At 45.1% G+C, this 18653-nt stretch overlaps 2 protein-coding genes across 4 annotated transcripts in view; one reads left to right on the top strand and one right to left on the bottom strand.

Moving 5' to 3' along the window:
- LOC106576760 (tRNA (32-2'-O)-methyltransferase regulator THADA) overlaps positions 1-18136 on the bottom strand; it is a 109387-nt gene extending 91251 nt beyond the window's left edge. Inside the window, exons 1-21 of the mRNA XM_014154131.3 lie at positions 17982-18136; positions 17077-17156; positions 16870-16979; positions 9872-10005; positions 9391-9545; positions 9271-9303; positions 9096-9144; positions 8673-8866; positions 8300-8394; positions 7923-8146; positions 7038-7756; positions 5519-5670; positions 4066-4221; positions 3779-3886; positions 3501-3624; positions 3264-3412; positions 2720-2951; positions 2385-2520; positions 2150-2286; positions 1832-1984; positions 1373-1533 (exon numbers count right to left, since the gene is read on the bottom strand). Of these exons, the coding sequence (XP_014009606.3) occupies positions 1373-1533; positions 1832-1984; positions 2150-2286; positions 2385-2520; positions 2720-2951; positions 3264-3412; positions 3501-3624; positions 3779-3886; positions 4066-4221; positions 5519-5670; positions 7038-7756; positions 7923-8146; positions 8300-8394; positions 8673-8866; positions 9096-9144; positions 9271-9303; positions 9391-9545; positions 9872-10005; positions 16870-16979; positions 17077-17149 (3294 nt within the window). The 5' untranslated portion in view covers positions 17150-17156; positions 17982-18136. The remainder of the gene's footprint in view (positions 1-1372; positions 1534-1831; positions 1985-2149; positions 2287-2384; positions 2521-2719; positions 2952-3263; positions 3413-3500; positions 3625-3778; positions 3887-4065; positions 4222-5518; positions 5671-7037; positions 7757-7922; positions 8147-8299; positions 8395-8672; positions 8867-9095; positions 9145-9270; positions 9304-9390; positions 9546-9871; positions 10006-16869; positions 16980-17076; positions 17157-17981) is intronic.
- Positions 18137-18323: 187 nt separating this feature from the next.
- The window catches only part of plekhh2 (pleckstrin homology domain containing, family H (with MyTH4 domain) member 2), an 81466-nt gene continuing 81136 nt past the window's right edge, over positions 18324-18653 (top strand). For all 3 annotated transcript variants that reach the window (XM_082964718.1, XM_082964717.1, XM_014154132.3), the window contains exon 1: positions 18324-18494. The gene's annotated coding sequence lies outside the window, so the exon portion shown is untranslated. The remainder of the gene's footprint in view (positions 18495-18653) is intronic.

Genomic DNA, 18653 nt, shown 5'->3' with positions numbered 1-18653 from the left:
GCCCCCACAATCACCCGACCTCAACCCAATTGAGATGGTTTAGGATAAGTTGGACCGCAGAGTTAAGGAAAAGCAGCAAACAAGGGCTCAGCATATGTGGGAACTCCTTCAAGACTGTCTTTCTCCAACTGTTTGAACAGCATGCTAACCTGTCCACAAATCAAGATGAATACATTTTTTCTCAGAATGTGGAGGTGCCAAATCCTTATATAAATGTATTTTACACTTACTGCACATTTATAAAACACATACTAGACAACTAGTATAACAGTATTTGGCTAAAATGCTGCTAGCGGTAGATGGAATCGCAATGCTGCGGGCCACAACCTGAGCATTCATTTTCCAGAATCAATGTTCATTAATACTCTTGTTTTAGCGCGCAGAGTAGACGCTACTATTTGAGTGGTTGAGACAAACAGTTTATCATTAGAAAGGTTGTCCTCTCATCTATAACAGTAAAATAACGCCTCAATGTGTTTCGGAGTCCATGTGACCGATTCTGTTGGACCAAGCCTCAAATGCAAGTAGCGAGTTGAAACCGCACGTCAGAGAGGAAGACGTGATCTCTCAACTTTGTTGGCGTGAGTGGCAGCGGGAGGGACTTGGTGTGAATATAAACTGAGAGGAAAAAGCAAAGCGAGAAGTTTCACCCTCGCCAAAATCTGCCCAAAACAAGCCCAATGTGTTTCTATGGTTTTGGACCAAAGCCTTTGGGATGACTCCCATTGTTAGGGCGGAGACATGAGCATCTCTTCGTTATATTCAGATCTCTGGTGTAAATGGGAAGGTGCACACAGCACAGGAGGAGACGAGACCAAAAAGAGACAACATGAGATCAAGCGGACATAAACGCTACAGCCTATTTGACAGCGCTGGCCTGGGGTAAGGGAGTGAGGTAGGGGGTGTCTGAGCACTGAGCAGGCTGTCTGTTCGTGTTTTGCTATGTGGCCAGAGAGAACGGGGGGGGGGGGGGGCGTGTTGTTAGCGTTTATCTATTCAGGGGAGGGTCGGGCGGTAGTGGAAGTGATTTGGAAAGAATGCGAGGGAAGTTGGGAACCGAGGCAATCGTGGCCGTTAAACAGCAGGTCGTCCTAAAATGAAAGCGTTCCGCTAATGAGGGCGGATGCTAATTGAAGATTTTCACTACAGTAAACACGGGTTGCCATCCCCAAACACCACCTCCAGGCCCACATCCATGCTGGGAAAACCAGAGTGTGTATGTCTGGATATAAACAACATACAGTCAACTGGGATTGTGTGTTTTACTGGTATTTTGTTCAAGCAGGTATTCGCTGGGTGTCAGGCTGTCTTTACATACTAGGGTAAAAGAGATGCCATTGAGTTCACGTTTAAGTGTGTGTGTGTGTCTCACCTGCTCCTCGGTGATGAGCCCCTGGTCAGAGTGTTTGCTGGAGGTCCGCAAGGGGAGGCTCTGACACACTTGACCCAGCACCATGGACACCTCCTTCATACTCCTCCAGCAGCACACCAACACCATCTGAGCTGTCACCCTGTAGCCCTCACCACTACCACCTACAACACACGCAGATGCGCACTGAAAACACACTGAACACCACAACACACGGCCCAACCAAAAGCTTTCTGGAATGGGTAATGCCAAACGAATTGTATTTTCACTGTGTGTTGTATCCACTATTAGTGCATAACACCTGTCCCAGCAGGTGAGGGGTGGTGAAACACAGATGGCTGTAGTACCGGTTCTGTCCTGGTGGGGTCAGTGTTTCACCCCTCATCGGCTGTGTCTGATAGAACACACAAGACACGGCAGCAGCACAACATGATATATGAGTGGAAATGTGTATTTGCTGACCTGTGCTGTCATGCTGTGGTCTGTCTGTGGGGGCCGCCGGTCCGTTCTCCTGTCCAGGCGGCTCGGTGTCCAGCTCTCTAGCGCTGGTGAAAAAGTCGTTGGTGTCGCGAGGCTGGATCTCCTGCAGGATCCTCTGCAGACCAGCGGACGTTTCTGAGAAGAGGTACACACACACACACACACACTTTTAACACACTTCTTTTAAAAACACACCATCTGCCTTGTGCAGGGTCAGGTGTTTTTCCCCTTACCAAAAACCAACTCCGGGCACTAGTTATGAGGCATCGTCACTCGCTAATCTAAACCAGAGGTGCTGACCTGAGTCGGTATCCATGGGGATGAGGCCTTCGGGGGAGGAGCTCTGGACGACAGGTGACACCACGTCAGACATCCTATAGGACACTGTGATGAGCTCTGACACCACACTCCTCCACTGGCCTGTCAGAGTCAGACACCTGGACACACACACAGCAACAAACAGGATAAACAATACACACAGACTGGCTAAGACAAATGTGTGTGTGTGTGTGTGTGTGTGTGTGTGTGTCCTCACCCGGTGTTGAGTTGCTGTAAGGCAGCAGTGATACAGTGGGCTCGGCCGTAGAGAGGGTAGGAGGCTGCCGCCAGCAGGAGAGACGACTCTGCCTTCACCACCTCAGCCTTCAGACACAGCAACAAGAACTGCACCACTGAAACACACAATCACACCACACACAGCAGTATAGCATGGTCATGTCAATTACTGCAAGCACTGAGCATTATCTGTGAGATGAGGAAAATGACAGCCGGTGCAGTTAGCGTTTGGCGCAGAAATAACTTAAATGCAACCCCATACAATGTAAATTGCTTTGCGTTTAAGAAAATAAACCAAATCAATATCAGCATTACCTGCCAGAGTGTTCGTCTCCAGGGTGAGGGCCTCAAAAGCCTGGGGCTGGGTTAGAGCAGGAGGCTGGAAGGAGAGGCCCTGCTCCTGGGCACAGAGCAACAGGGCCTGGGGCAGGGCAGGCTGGTGGAGGAATAGGTTGAAGAGGTGGGCAGCCGTGACACTGTCAAAAGGCTTGGTGCTGGTGCTGAGGTCCAGAGCTGCCTGGAGCAGAGACAGCATCCTACCTGGCTCCTATGGGGGAAGAGGGGGGGGGGGGGTGGGGGGGGTAATGGATAAAGCAGCCATCATTACACCACAACTTCAATCTGACACACACATTCAAGCTCTCCAGTCGGCCAACTCTTTGATTAAACCAGGATCTCTAAGTTTCAATCCAGACTTGAGTTTAGAGGTACAGGTTAATGTCCCACTACCAAGTTCACTGCAATGTGAAGGTGTATGTGTTGTGTGTACCTAAAGTGAGATATAGCATAGAGTACACGACTCTGTATGCAGAGTGACCAAGGGCGGGTCTACGGAACCATCGAAGCTCGTCTCACTGACCTGCAGCCCCACGGCAGATGGAGGGAGTTGCCGTAGCAACGCAGAGGCCAGCTGCTTGACCTCCAGGAAGTTGCTGGCGATGCAGTAGAGGACATTCTGCGCGTGTGCAGGGGTCACCATCTCTCCCAGAGCAAACACATCATCAGACCCTGAGACAGAGACGAGGTGTATGATTACAGTGATAAGAATGATAATGATGGAAAGTAAGTGTGTGTGTGTGTGGTGTGTATACAGTACCGGTGTTGAAGGTGAAGAGGTGGGCCAGCTGACACAGCAGGTGGAGGGCTGTCAGACAGGTGGAGAAGGAGGCCCCGGGGAGAAGCACACCGAACAGACTCTCACACAGCCAGCACAGGAACTCCTGAGCACACATTCACACACGTTGTACACAGAGCATTTTAGGTTGAAACTCTCCCTCCCATCTCCACAAACATTCCCATCAGTGTCTTCCCCGCTTAGGATACATGGTACAGATCTTTGAGCCCTATATAACTCAACCCATGATCATAGTGTACCTTGTACGTGTCCAGGATGTGTCGGTCTCTGTCCTTCTGTCCCTGGCCTCTCTCCTGGACCAGCCTCCGCTGCAATGACTGACCACTATCCTTCACTCTGCACAGCAGCTACACACACAAATCAATAGATCAAATCTACTTGTCAGTCTACACCTAGACTAAAAATGACTTTTAATGGGAAATTCATTGGAAGTGCTTTAGTCCAGGAGCAGGCTTCATCTCAATCTGTGTCTCTGCAATGCCCATTCATGCAGAACACAATGCTGGATTAAAAAGCAGTGTCTGACCTTTTTGAGCAGGCTGACGGTCAGCTGCCTGACTCCTGGTGATTGGCTGTTCAGACTGGAGGGCAGGAAGTGTTGAAGCAGCTCCATTTCCTGCGAGGTCAGAACCTCTGTGCGACGATGACTCTCGCACAATAACCCAAGAGCGTCCATTCGCACCTGAGAAGACAAAGAATGACGTTACTCACACACACAGTGTATATGTATGTATGTATGTATGTATGTATGTATGTATGTATGTATGTATGTATGTAAAGTTGAAGTCAGAAGTTTACATAAACGAGTTTTAATGACTCCAAACTAACTGTATCAACCACTGTACAAATTTCTTGTTCAACTAAAGTTTTGGCAAGTCGGTTAAGACATCTACTTTGTGCATGACAAGTAATTTTTCTAACAATTGTTTACAGACAGATTATTTCACTGTATCACAATTCCAGCAGGTCAGAAGTTTATATACACTAAGTTGACTGTGCCTTTAAACAGCTTGGAAAATTCCAGAAAATTATGTCATGGCTTTAGAAGCTTCTGATTGACTCAAATGATGTCAATTAGCCTATTGGAGGTGTACCTGTGGATGTATTTAAAGGCCTACCTTTAAACTCAGTGCCTGAAGGTACCACGTAAAGTAACGATGGTCATTATGGCCAAAAAGTTATATTTTTGTTTCATCAGACCAGAGGACATTTCTACAAAAAGTACGATCTTCGTCCCCATGTGCAGTTGCAAACCGTAGTCCGGCTTTTTTATGGTGGTTTTGGAGCAGTGGTTTCTTCCTTGCTGAGCAGCCTTTCAGGTTGTCGATATAGGACTCGTTTTACTGTGGATATAGATACTTTTGTACTCGTTTCCTCCAGAATCTTCACAATGTCCTTTGCTGTTGTTCTGGGATTGATTTGCACTTTTCTCACCAAAGTATGTTCATCTCTAGGAGACAGAACACGTCTCCTTCCTGAGCGGTATGACGGCTACGTGGTCCCATGGTGTTTATACTTGCGTGCTATTGTTTGTACAGATGAACGTGGTACCTTCAGGCATTTGGAAATTGCTCCCAAGGATGAACCAGACTTGTGGTCTACAAATTGTTTTCTGAGGTCTTGGCTGATTTCTTTTGATTTTCCCATGATGTCAAGCAAAGAGGTACTGAGTTTAATGGTAGGCCTTGAAATACATCCACAGGTACACCTCCAATTGACTCAAATGATGTCAATTAGCCTATCAGAAGCTTCTAAAGCCATGACATCATTTTCTGGAATTTTCCAAGTTGTTTAAAGGCACAGTCAACTTAGTTTATGTAAACTTCTGACCCACTGGAATTGTGATACAGTGAATTATAAGTGAAATAATCTGTTTGTAAACAATTGTTGGAAAAATTACTTGTCATGCACAAAGTAGATGTCCTAACGGACTTGCCAAAACTATAGTTTGATATACACAGACACAGCTCTCTCCTCACCTGGTCGTGTTTGTGAACCAGAGCCTGACGGAGCAGAAACAGGGGTACAAGTCCCCCCCACAGCCCCTCCTCTGACTGGACCACCCCCTGGGACCGTGCTGCACGCAGACATGTCATCAGAGCACCCAAAGCACCCCTACTGCCCGGAGGTCCTAAACATACACCATGACAAAAATTCTATCAATGTTTCAGAAAATATTGACATTTTGTGTGTATATATATATATATATATATATAGGGACGTGTATGCATGGGTCACATTAGCTTTCAGAAATGTGCATTTTCAAAACACAGACCAACAAAAGAATCTTTGTTTTAAACTATTTCACCTGCATTTCATATTGACAGTCAGTGTTTTTTGGCTTAAATAGAGTAATAACGGGTGTGCAGCTCCAGTTTTCCTTCACACAAAATACATTAAGCGCAACACATTCGGCAGAAAATCGTTTTCATCAGATGAGGTGAATGCACCAATTTGTAAGTCGCTCTGGATAAGAGCGTCTGCTAAATGACGTAAATGTAAGTGCAAAGCCATTTGGCTAGCAGCCACACATAAATGTACTTACGATGAAAAAGCAAGGTATTTTTTGCAAAAACGATTAATGGCCATCATATTTCTAATGTTTATCATAGAAAGAATTTAGCCAGTTACATTTCCTAATGTTTTGGTTGAAGTTACCTGCATTTTAACTTTTCTACCCGAGAAAAACTACACCGGAGAAAAGTAGCATAGAAAATGATCACGTGATGAGACCTCTTTTGGCTGCCTTTCCTTTCAGTTCTCTGCTGCCAATCACTGGAACGAATTTCAAAAATCGCTGAAGCTGGAGACTTCTATTTCCCTCACTAACTTTAAACATCAGCTATCTGAGCAGCTTACCGATCACTGCAGCTGTACACAGCCCATCTGTAAATAGCCCATCCAATCTACCTACCTCATCCCCATATTGTTTTTATTTACTTTTCTGCTCTTTTGCACACCAGTATTTCTACTTGCACATCATCATCTGCACATCATTCATTCCAGTGTTAATTTGATAAATTGTAATTACTTCGCTAATATGGCCTATTTATTGCCTTACCTCACTCCATTTGCACACACTGTATATAGACTTTTTTTCTCTATTGTGTTATTGACTGTACGCTTGTTCATTCCATGTGTAACTCTGTTGTTTGTGTCGCACTGCTTTGCTTTATCTTGGCCAGGACGCAGTTGTAAATGAGAACTTGTTCTCAACTGGCCTACCTGGTTAAATAAAGGTTAAATAAAAATAAATAAAATAAATATATTTAATCTCTGTGGAGAAGTGCAACTGAAGCACGAAATTAGTCCTTCTACATGTATGATTTGGAGTGAACTCTGACTGAAGCCGAACAGAATTTACAACAAGAAACATTTTATATTTGCGTTTATAAAAACACAGCAACATATATCTTTCCCTTTCTGCGTGAAAAACACAGAATCCTGCGTTATCACGACCGCTGGTATGTGTGCATGTGTGTGTACATTTACATCTACCTGAGCTGCAGGGTGGGGTGTCCTGTAGGGCCTGTACCATGTGGGCCAGACTGGAGGGGGAACAGCGCAGCAACTTGGGAAGGAAATAGTCCAGGATATAGGTGGTCTGGTCCAGCCTGGCTCTACACAGCACCTGAAGCAATGGGGTCACCCAGGTCTGGTGCCACCTCTCCATGCCCGCCTCTGTGCCCCCTGTGCCACCTTCCTCAACCAGCTGGGCCTTGTGACTGACAAACAGCCTCTCTAGCAGGTCGCTAGCGTAAGGTGCCAGGGTCTGGTCCCCCATCAAGCCCAGGAGACGTGAGGGCAGCTGGGGGTCCAGAGCCAACAGGTACCCTGCCCCTAGGAGCTCCACCAGGCAGGCCAAAGAGCCATACTTCCCTCTCTGGTGCCACTCCAGGCCCAGCAGGTTGTGGGTTAGCTGGGTAAAGTATGGGTCCCTGTAGGGGTCAGAAAAGGCTAGAGGGCTGCTGTGCTGGTGCAGGAGGAGGAGGTTCTTGAAGAGGGCGCGGGTCTGGTGGCGGACCCCATCCAAGGGGTGCTCCCAGTGGGTGTAGACGTGCTCCAGCAGCTGCCCCTGGAGCTCTGAGCCCCCGCGGAGGGAGTCTTGAAGCAGGCCTGGGGGAGACGACAGCCCACCCTGCAGGCTGTCCAAGGCGGCTCCGCTCCACAGGGTCAGCACGCGGGCTACCACCATGGCTGTGCTGGACTCCTTCACACTACAAACACATACATGTACGCATGCAGACGCGCGCGCACAGAGAGACAGACAGAACAATAGTCAACCAAAATGACAACCATTTGGGTGGTAGCAATCGCACAAGTGTGTGTATGTTTGCATACGTGTGTCTGTGTGGCGTGTCTGCGTGCTAGCTCCTGTCTAACCTGGTGTCCAGCGCCAGCAGTGTGTGGGGAACCAGCAGCAGTAGCTGTTCCCTCTGTGGCCCCTGGGTTGCCCCTCTCCAGTTTAGCATAGCCAGGGCCCCATGACACAGGTAGAGGGACACCCCCGCGGGACGGCCACTGTCATACAGCCCCGTACAGCTCTGTCTCAGCCACATGGGGGCGCACTCGCCACTCTGCTCTGAACCTTGCAGGAGACCTGCCACCTGGACAGGCAGATGGACAGAGACAGAAAAACATACAGAAATAGACAAGACAAAAAGTTCCATCATTCAACATCATGGCCATTACTAGTATAAATGAACAACCAAAAATAATTCATTCGGGGTACTTGTGTATCGGGTGTAGGGGTCACTCACCACCGCGGCCACTCCATCTCCACTCCCCATGACAGACCGGGTCAGGAGGACCACTGCCATGCCAGCCGTGCTCTGGACCGACTGCAGGAAGTCCTCTGGCGGGGGGGAGAGAGAACAGATGAGAGAGAGAGGGGAGATAAGGAGAGAGATATATGGAAAGAGTCGGATGCTCAGTTCCCAGACTTTATGAGCTGATGTTGAGTCACCAGGGCTGTATTCATTCAGACCAAGCCACAGCAAACAGTTGCAAAACGTTTTGCAACGGAAACGAGAGTTTCTATTGGAAAAATTCAGGTAGGTCCCTCCACGTTTCGTTCTGTTGACTTCCGTTTGGTTCCTAGTGAATAAACCCCTGGTGTAACACGGTCCTCACCATCTGTGAGGATGTGTGTGTAGCAGTCCAGTAGGCCACTGAGGGTGAGCTGCAGGGTGCAGTGAGGATGAACGGCCTGTAGGACGGCGCTGATGAGCTCCTGGGACCTCTGCACCACCAGCATGGAGGCCTTGACCGCAGCCAGACACGAGTGCATGAGCTGGGCCTGGACCACATGGCGACCTGCTAGACCACTGAGACAGCAGGGGGCGACAAACACACAGTCAGTCAGTGGCGACACACTACACGTTTTTCAATCCTGATACTTGGGGGGGTGCAGGCTTTTGTTTTAGCCCAGCACTAACCCAGCTAATTGAACTAATCAACAAATGAAGTCCTTTATTAGTTGAATCGGGTGTTTTAGTACCGGTCTGGAAGAAAGGCCTGCTGTCCTGTGGGATTTAGCAGCACAGGCTGTCTTACCTGTTCAGTTGGAGGTATTCACTCAAGGCCTTATGGAGGAACGGTAACACTGGGGAGAAGAACAGAAGGAGAGGCCTATTATCCAAAGACATCAATGAACTATGTTTCTGTGTTTGAGCTCACCATCCTGAGCAGGCTTGATAAAAACCTAAAAACAGATCAACAAAGCACTCACCCTCTGCTAGCAGCCTGTGTATACACCTCTCACCTGAAAGGCAATAGAGCATTAAAACGTGTATCTTACTCAAACGATACCAAACACAAGAGAGTCTAAACGAGGGGATTCCATACGTACCAAGAGGAAAGGCATCTAGACAAGCTGTGATAGAGTCTATTAGGTGTGAGTACGACGTGTGGTCTGAGCCCACAGTGGACAGTCTGTCCGACAGGCACGCGGACAGACAGCTGACAGTCTGCTCCTGCAGCCAGTCCGGTACAGAGCTTAGGGCACTGCCGAGAGAGAACAAGCAGATTCAGTGTTTACGTTATTGTAGCGATTCTATACCTTGTTTGCTAATCTACTTTTAAAATACATTTTACTTTTTTTTTTTTAAAGAGTAGAGCTGTGTTCACAATCCTTGGTCCTGGATGTGTGGGCTTTTGTTCCACTTCCAACCCAGCACTAACACACCTGTTCAACTCATTAAGGTGTCGATCAGCAGCTGCGTAGTTGAATCGGTTGTGGGTGCGCTGGGCTGGAACAAAAGCCTGCACACCCTGTAGCTCTCCAGGGCCAGAGACTGAGGGAGAGGAAGATGTGCTGAGGAGAGGTGTACCTGGCGCTGGCCCTACGGAGGGGGTTCTTGGCCAGCAGGGAGGTGTAGATGAGGGCCATGGTGTGCAGACAGGCCTGGAGGAGAGGCCCACGGGAAGTTTCCTCCTCACTCAGCAGCTCCAACTGAGATCCTGCCTGGAGAGAGACACACGGACATGATTAGACCAGCCAGGAAAACCTGGGAGGGGTGGACAAACATGCAGAGATGAAAACGCATGTGCAGGAGTTAATTGGATGACAGTATTGTTGTTGTTTTTTGGCCCGGCATAGAGCTACAGTATTGTACGCCTAATGTTCTGCATCATGTAGGACTTAAAGGTTGACAGTCATCTCAATATTGGTGTCTTCTCTGTTGCAGTGCAGGTTGAGTTGACGTGCTTCTGAGCCAGTTCTCTCATCTCTGCCTGTTTATGTCAACCCAACCCACAGACAACCAGAGGTGTGACTAGGCCTGTGAAGATACCACTATTACAACAAAAATAATTCATGGCAAAAATGAAAACAAAGCAGACCAAACTACTCGACCCTTTAAAAACCAGCTGTGTGTAAAATATTATGTGCTATATCTTGTAAAATAAAGAAATACCGCCCCAAAAGATTCACAGATGACGCAATCTCTATTCCACTCCACACTGCCCTCTCCCACCTGGACAAGAGGAACACCTATGTGAGAATGCTGTTCATTGACTACAGCTCAGCGTTCAACACCACAGTGCCCCTCCAAGTTCCTCGCTAAACTCAGGACCTTGGGACTGAACACCTCCCTATGCAACTGGATCCTGGACATCCTGACGGGAAGCCCTCAGGTGGTGAGGGTAGGCCACAACACACCTGCCACACTAACCCTCAACACAGGGGTGCATGCTTAGTCCCCACCTGTTCACCCACGACTGCGTGGCAGTGCACGACTCCAACACCATCATTAAGTTTGCTGACGGTGGTTGGCCTGATCACCGACGACCATGAGACAGCCTGTAGGTAGGTGGTGACCTGGCAGTGACCTCAACGTCAGCGAGACAAAAAAACAGAAAAGGAGCTGATCGTGGACTACAGGAAACAGAGCACGCCCCCATCCACATCGACGGGGCTGTCGTGGAGCGGGTCAAGAGCTTCAAGGTCCTTGGTGTCCACATCACTAAGGATCTATCATGGTCCACACACACCAACACAGTCGTGAAGAAAACACGACAACGCCTCTTCCCCTTCAGGAGGCTAAAAAGATTTGGCATGGGCCCTCAGATCCTCAAAAAGTTCCACAGCTGCACAATTGAGAGCATCTTGACGAGCTGCATCATCGCTTGGTATGGCAACTGCTTGGCAGCAGACCACAAGGCACTAAAGACGGTAGTGCATACATCACTGGGGCCGAGCTCCCTGCCATCCAGGAACTCTATACTAGGCGGTGTCAGAGGAAGGCCTTAAAAATTGTCAGACTCCAGCCACTTCAGTCATAACGCTACTGATGCACCAAGTCTGGAACAAAAAGGACCCTGAACAGCATCTAGCCCCAAGCCATAAGACTGCTAAATATACTGAATAAAAATATATAAAAACTAAAATGTAAAATATTTAATTGAGTTACAGTTCATACAAGGAAATCAGTCAACTGAAATAAATTCATTAGGCCCTTATCGATGGATTTCACATGACTGGGAATACAGATATGCATCTGTTGGTCACAGATACCTAAACAAAAAAAGAAGGTAGGGGAGTGGATCAGAAAACCAGTCAGTATCTGGTGTGACCACCATTTGCCTCATGCAGTGTGACACATCCCCTTCTCATAGAGTTGATCAGGCTGTTGATTGTGGCCTGTGGAATGTTGCCCCACTCCTCTTCAATGGTTATGTGAAGTTCCTGGATATTGGCGGGAACTGGAACATGCTGTCGTACATGTCGATCCAGAGCATCCCAAACGTGCTCAACGGGTGACATGTCTGGTGAGTATGCAGGCCATGGAAGAACTGGGAAATGTTCAGTTTCCAGGAATTGTGTACAGAACCTTGCTACATAGGGCTGTGAATTATCATGCTGAAACATGAGGTGATGGCGACGGATGAATGGCACGACAATGGGCCTCAGATCTCGTCACTGCATCTCTGTCCATTCAAATTGCCATCGATAAAATGCAATTGCGTTTGTTGTCTGTAGCTTATGCCTACCCATACCATAACCCCACCATGGGGAACTCTGTTCACAATGTTGACATCAGCAAAGCGCTCGCCCACACCACGCCATACACGTGGTCTGCGGTTGTGAGGTCGGTTGGACATACTGCCAAATTCTGTAAAACGGAGGCGGCTTATGGTAGAGAAATGAACATTCAATTCTCTGGCAACAGCTCTGGTGGACATTCCTGCAGTCAGCATGTCAATTGCATGCTCCCTCAAAAATTGAGACATCTGTGGCATTGCATTGTTTAACAAAACTGCAATTTTTAAAGTGGCCTTTAAATTGTCCCCAGCACAAGGTGCACCTGTGTAATGATCATGCTGTTTAATCAGCTTCTTGATATGCAACACCTGTCAGGTGATGGATTATCTTGGCAATGGAGAAATACTCACTAAACAGGGATGTAAACAAATTTGTGCACGACATTTTAGAGAAATAAGCTTTTTGTGCTAATGGAACATTTCTGGGATCTTTTATTTCAGCTCATGAAACGTGACACACACGCACACTTTACATGTTGCGTTTATATTTTTGTTCAGTATAGTTCGTGCCTAAAGAAAGTATTCACACCCCTTGACTTTTTGTTACAGCCTGAATGTAAAATCTATTAAATTGAGGTTTGTTTGTCACTGTCCTAAACATAATATCCCATAATGTGGAATTCTCTTTTTAGAAATGTTTACAAATTAATAAAAAAGGAAAAGCTGAAATGTCGAGTCAAGTATTCAATGTAGTTTACAAGTCACATAAGTTGCATGGACTCACTGTGAGCAAGTGTTTAACATGATTTTTTAATAACAACCTCATCTCCATACTCCACACATACAATTATCTGCAGTTCGATCAACATTATAATTACTCTACATTAGTAAACTAATTGACAGAGTAATGACAAAGCAAAACATATTTTTTGAAATTTTAGCTAATTTATAAAAAATTTAAAAATATCATATTTACATAAGTATTCAGACCCTTTACTCAGTACTTTGTTGAAGCACCTCTGACAGCGATTACAGCCTCGAGTCTTACTGGATATGACACATGCTTGGCACACCTGTATTCTTCTCTGCAGATCCTCTCAAGCTCTGTCAGGTTGGATGGGGAGTGATACTGCACAGCTTTTTTCAGGTCTCTCTAGAGATGTTCGATCGTATTCAAGTCTGGGCCACTCAAGGACATTCAGAGACTTGTCCCGAAGCCACTGCTGCATTGTCTTGGCTGTGTGCTTAGGGTCGTTGTCCTGTTGGAAGGTGAACCTTCTCCCCAGTCTCAGGTCCTGAGCGCTCTGGAGCAGGTTTTCATCAAGGATCTCTCTGTACTTTGCTCCATTCATCTTTCCCACGATCCTGACTAGAGGTCGACCGATTAATCGGAATGGCCGATTAATTAGGGCCGATTTCAAGTTTTCATAACAATCGGAAAACGGTATTTTTGGACGTCGATTTGGCCATTTTTTTTGTTTGTTTTTTTAGACCTTTATTTAACTAGGCAAGTCAGTTAAGAACACATTCTTATTTTCAATGACGGCCTAGGAACGGTGGGTTAACTGCCTTGTTCAGGGGCAGAACGAGATCTTTACCTTGTCAGCACAGGGATTCAATCTTGCAACCTTATGGTTAACTAGTCCAACGCTCTAACCACCTGCTTTACATTGCACTCCACGAGGTTACGCGAATGCAGTAAGCTAAGGTAAGTTGCTAGCTAGCATTAAACTTATCTTATAAAAAACAATCAATCAATCATAATCACTAGTTGATGGTTGATGATATTACTAGTCCTGCGTTGCATGTAATCGCTTAGGTACACGTTGCTCCAACCATAAACATCAATGCCTTTCTTAAAATCAATACACAAGTATATATTTTTAAACCTGCATATTTAGCTAAAAGAAATCCAGGTTAGCAGGCAATATTAACCAGGTGAAATTGTGTCATTTTGCATTCATTGCACGCAGTCAGTGTATATGCAACAGTTTGGGTCGCATGGCTCGTTACGTAAAATTCTGGCAAATTAGTTCGCAATTATGAGATAACGTTGGAAGATTGTGCAATGTAACAGGAATAACGTTTTGTTTTCAAGATGATAGTTTCCGGATTCGACCATATTAATGACCTAAGGCTCGTATTTCTGTGTGTTATTATGTTATAATTAAGTCTATGATTTGATAGAGCAGTCTGACTGAGCGGTGGTAGGCAGCAGCAGACTCATAAGCATTCATTCAAAATAGCACTTTCATGCGTTTTGCCAGCAGCTCTTCGCAATGCATTGTGCTGTTTATGACTTCAAGCCTGTCAACTCCCAAGATTAGGCTGGTGTAACCGATGTGAAATGGCTAGCTAGTTAGCGGGGTGGGCGCTAATAGCGTTTCAAACGTCACTCGCTCTGAGACTTGGGAGTGGTTGTTTCCCTTCCTCTACGTGGGTAAGGCTGCTTCGAGGGTGGCTGTTGTCGATGTGTTCCTGGTTCAAGCCCAGGTAGGAGCGAGGAGAGGGACGGAAGCTATACTGTTACACTGGCAAGACTAAAGTGCCTATAAGAACATCCAATAGTCAAAGGTATATGAAATACAAATCATATAGAGAGAAATAGTCCTTTAATTCCTATAATATCTACAACCTAAAACATCTTACCTGGGAATATTGAAGACTCATGTTAAAAAGGAACCACCAGCTTTCATATGTTCCCATGTTCTGAGCAAGGAACTTAAACGTTTTTACATGGCACATATTGCACTTTTACTTTCTTCTCCAACATTTAGTTTTTGCATTATTTAAACCAAATTGAACATGTTTCATTATTTATTTGAGGCTAAATTGATTTTATTGATGTATTATATTCAGTTAAAATAAGTGTTCATTCAGTATTGTTGTAATTGTCATTATTACAAATAAATAAAAATCGGCATCGGCTTTTTTGGGTCCTCCAAACAATCGGTATCGGCATTGAAAAATCATAATCGGTCGACCTCTAATCCTGACTAGTCTCCCAGTCCCTGCCGCTGAAAAACATGCTTCACCGTAGGGATGTTGCCAGGTTTCTTCCAGACGTGATGCTTGGCATTCAGGCCAAAGAGTTCAATCTTGGTTTCATCAAATCAAATTATATTTGTCACATGCAGAATAATTTTTGTTAAGAAACTAAATAAACTAAAGTAAAAAAAAAAATGTAAGAGCAACAATAAAATAACAATAACGAGGCTATATACAGGGGGTACCGGTACAGAGTCAATGTGTGGGAGTACAGGTCAGTCAAGGTACCTGAGGTAATTTGTACATGTAGGTAGGGGTAAAGTGACTATGCACAGATAATAAACAGCAAGTAGCAGCAGTGTAAAAAAGGGGGGTGGCAATGCAAATAGCCCAGGTAGCCATTTGGTTAGCTGTTCAGCAGTCTTATGGCTTGGGGGTAGAAGCTGTTAAAGAGCCTTTTGGACCTAGACTTGCGCTCCGGTACTGCTTGCCGTGTGGTAGCAGAGAGAACAGTCTATGACTAAGGTGGCTGGAGTCTGACAATTTTTAGGGCCTTCCTCTGACAAATAATCTTGTTTCTCATGGTCAGAGTCTTTTACGTGCTTTTTGGCACACTCCAATCGGGCTGTCATGTGCCTTTTACTGATGAATGGCTTCTGTCTGGCCACTCTACCATAAAAGGCCTGATTGGTGGAGTGGTGCAAAGATGGTTGTCCTTGTGGAAAGTTTCCTATCTCCTCAGAGTGACCATTGGGTTCTTGGTCACCTCCCTGACCAAGGCCCTTCTCCCCTGATTGCTCAGTTTGTCCAGGCAGCCAGCTTGGGAAGAGTCTTGGTGGTTACAAACTTCTTCCATTTAAGAATGATGGAGGTCAATGTGTTCTTGGGGACCTTCAATGCTGCAGAAATGTTTTGGTACCCTTCCCCAGATCTGAGATCTGTGTCTCGACACAATCCTGTCTCGGATCTCTAAGGACAATTCCTTCAACCTCATGGCTTGGCTTTTGCTCTGACATGCACTGTCAACTGTTGGACCTTACATAGACAGGTGTGTGCCATAATAAGTTGCATGGACTCACTCTGTGTGGGCTGTCATGTGCCTTTTACTGAGGAGTGGCTTCTGTCTGTGTGCCTTTCCTAATCATGTCCAATCAATTTAATTTATCACAGGTAGACTCCAGTCAAGTTATTGAAATATCCTAAGGATGATCAATGGAAACAGGCTGCACCTGAGCTCAATTTCAAGTCTCATAGCAAAGGGTCTGAATACTTGAATAAAAAACTGAAATAACTTTTTTCATATTTGCAACAATTTCTAAAAACCTTTTTTCGCTTTTTCATTATGGGGTATTGTGTGTAGATTGATGAGGGAAAACATTTATTTAATACATTTTATAATAAGGATGTAACGTAACAAAATGTGTTAAAAGTCAAGTCAATGGGGCTGATTACTTTCCAAATGCACTGTACATATCAACCTCCATTACCTTGTACCCCTGCACATCGACATACCCCGTTTATATAGACAAGTTATCGTCGCACACTGTGTATTTATTCTTCAATTATTCATATTTTTTTCCTCTGCATTGTTAGGAAGGGCCCGTAGGTTTACACCTGTTGTTTACGAAGCATGTGTCAAACACAATTTGATTTAAGAAATGTGACTGGATAATGATGTCCGTTTCCAACATTTGGCCTGTTTTCCATAACAAGTTAAATCCGCTTTGTGTTTTGTTTCCTTGCCACGAAACTAACGAGCATCGCCATATTGGTATCGTCCCGGCACTAGGTGTGACCCAAATCTAAAATACCAAACACTATCAGTTAGTTGAGGTAATGAGGGAGAATGGACACCAACCTTCTTGACCAGTTGGATCTGCTGCATTGGGTCAGTCAATGCCAGACAGTCCTGCAAGGTCTGGGCAAGCTGTCTGATCCACTCATCTCCTCCATCCACAGAGAGCGACACTGAAAAACACACATACAGAAAATCACTTTACACAGCAGAAAAAAACACTACCACAGTTACAATAATCAGTAGCTAACACCAATTCCATCCTCTCACCTATCAACTTGTCAAGTCTGTCCTTGTCCAATACCACAGCCTCCACTTTCATCGTTTTCTTCTTTGTCACCATGACTCCCCTGACAGGACAACCAGGTGAAGAGTGAAACAACAGCCAGCACAGTGCACACTCTGGATGTAGCTCTCCAGGGACAGGATTGGTGACCACTGCCATACATTGAAAATACACCCAGACACTTTCTAGAGAGCGACTATCCTAGTGAATAATGCGGTGTTCATAACCAAGTGGGAAGTTGGTATTTACCTCATACAAATGGGAAATCCTCATTCACGCCCCTCCAACTGGTAATTATTAGTGGGAAACTAATCTATAACTCCCTGAGCCCAGACTTCTCCCACATGCTGACCTCTGACCTCAACTACTAAGGGAATGACCTCAATAACAGCATTATCGGCAGTTAAATGCAACAAAACATTTATAAAAATGTATCTATTAAAACGGTTTCTGAGCACTATCATTTGTTTACAAGCATGATAGCTGTACTTTTATTATGGTTGACGCAGCTTGTTGACTATAAGACAATCGGCGTTTCTCAACCAAAACAAACAAAACAGGTGAATGCATTAAACTGGTATTTAACGCTTCACAACTTGGAATTACCACCTTCCCACAAGGTTAGGAACGCAGCACAACTAGCTAGCTAGGTCTTCTTAATTGCAAGACTATACTTATACTATAGCTATACTTTTCGGTAACATATTATATTTGATAACTTAAAAAAAAAAAATCTTAGATATCATGAATAGCTAGCTAAATTATGCTCAATGAAACATACATGTAAGTTCACTTTACCCATGAGCTAGAGGTAACGTTAACGTTACACGTTAGCATGCAAAAAGAGAGGGAGCTACTAAAGCTAACGTAGCGTAAAATACCCACTCACCAGAACTTGAGTGATTTCACGTTTAGGGAAGGACTTTTTAATAAACATGCAAAATTGCAACTAACAACCTGATATCACAAATAATATTTTATGTGGCTTCTCTCAGCTGCTGCTAGCCACCATCATGCTACACGTGTATAACGTCAATTCCGGAGTTTCCATAACCCCGACCTGAGGATTCCTTATTGGTCAATAATTTTGTTAGAACAAAATTGACAGCGTTCATTGGTTGAAAAATATGTCGATCATATTGGATACGTTACTTGTTTAAATTTACATGACCACGCTTTTACAACATTCGATTGGACGAAACTGTTGGAAAACACGCCTTGGAGCCAGAGCCAACCCTCTTTCAACTTAGTGATGAAATGAAAACTTGGAAAGGAAGAAAACTCTTCGATTTTATTTCGTTATTAGGATAATACGACATGAACAACAAGGGGAATATGGATGGAATAGCTGATATGGAGTAACATCTCTCTCACCGTCTGTCTTTCGTCAACCATTTTCAGGGTAAGACAAGAATGTAGAAGAATATTGATGCTTTTTTCTCTTTATTGGAGAGATGGAGGAGAGCTATCAATCTGAGTGTCATTTGCTCGCTAGCTATATCTGGCGTTGTAGAACTGTACTGTAGGAATTAAGTTTTGACATACATTTATTTTAATGATA

The sequence above is a fragment of the Salmo salar genome, chromosome 18 (genome assembly GCF_965601325.2).
Source record: "Salmo salar chromosome 18, fSalSal1, whole genome shotgun sequence".
In the NCBI taxonomy this organism is placed as follows: Eukaryota; Metazoa; Chordata; class Actinopteri; order Salmoniformes; family Salmonidae; genus Salmo; species Salmo salar.
Note: the sequence above shows the minus strand (reverse complement) of the source record. Positions and strands in the feature narration are given on the sequence as shown.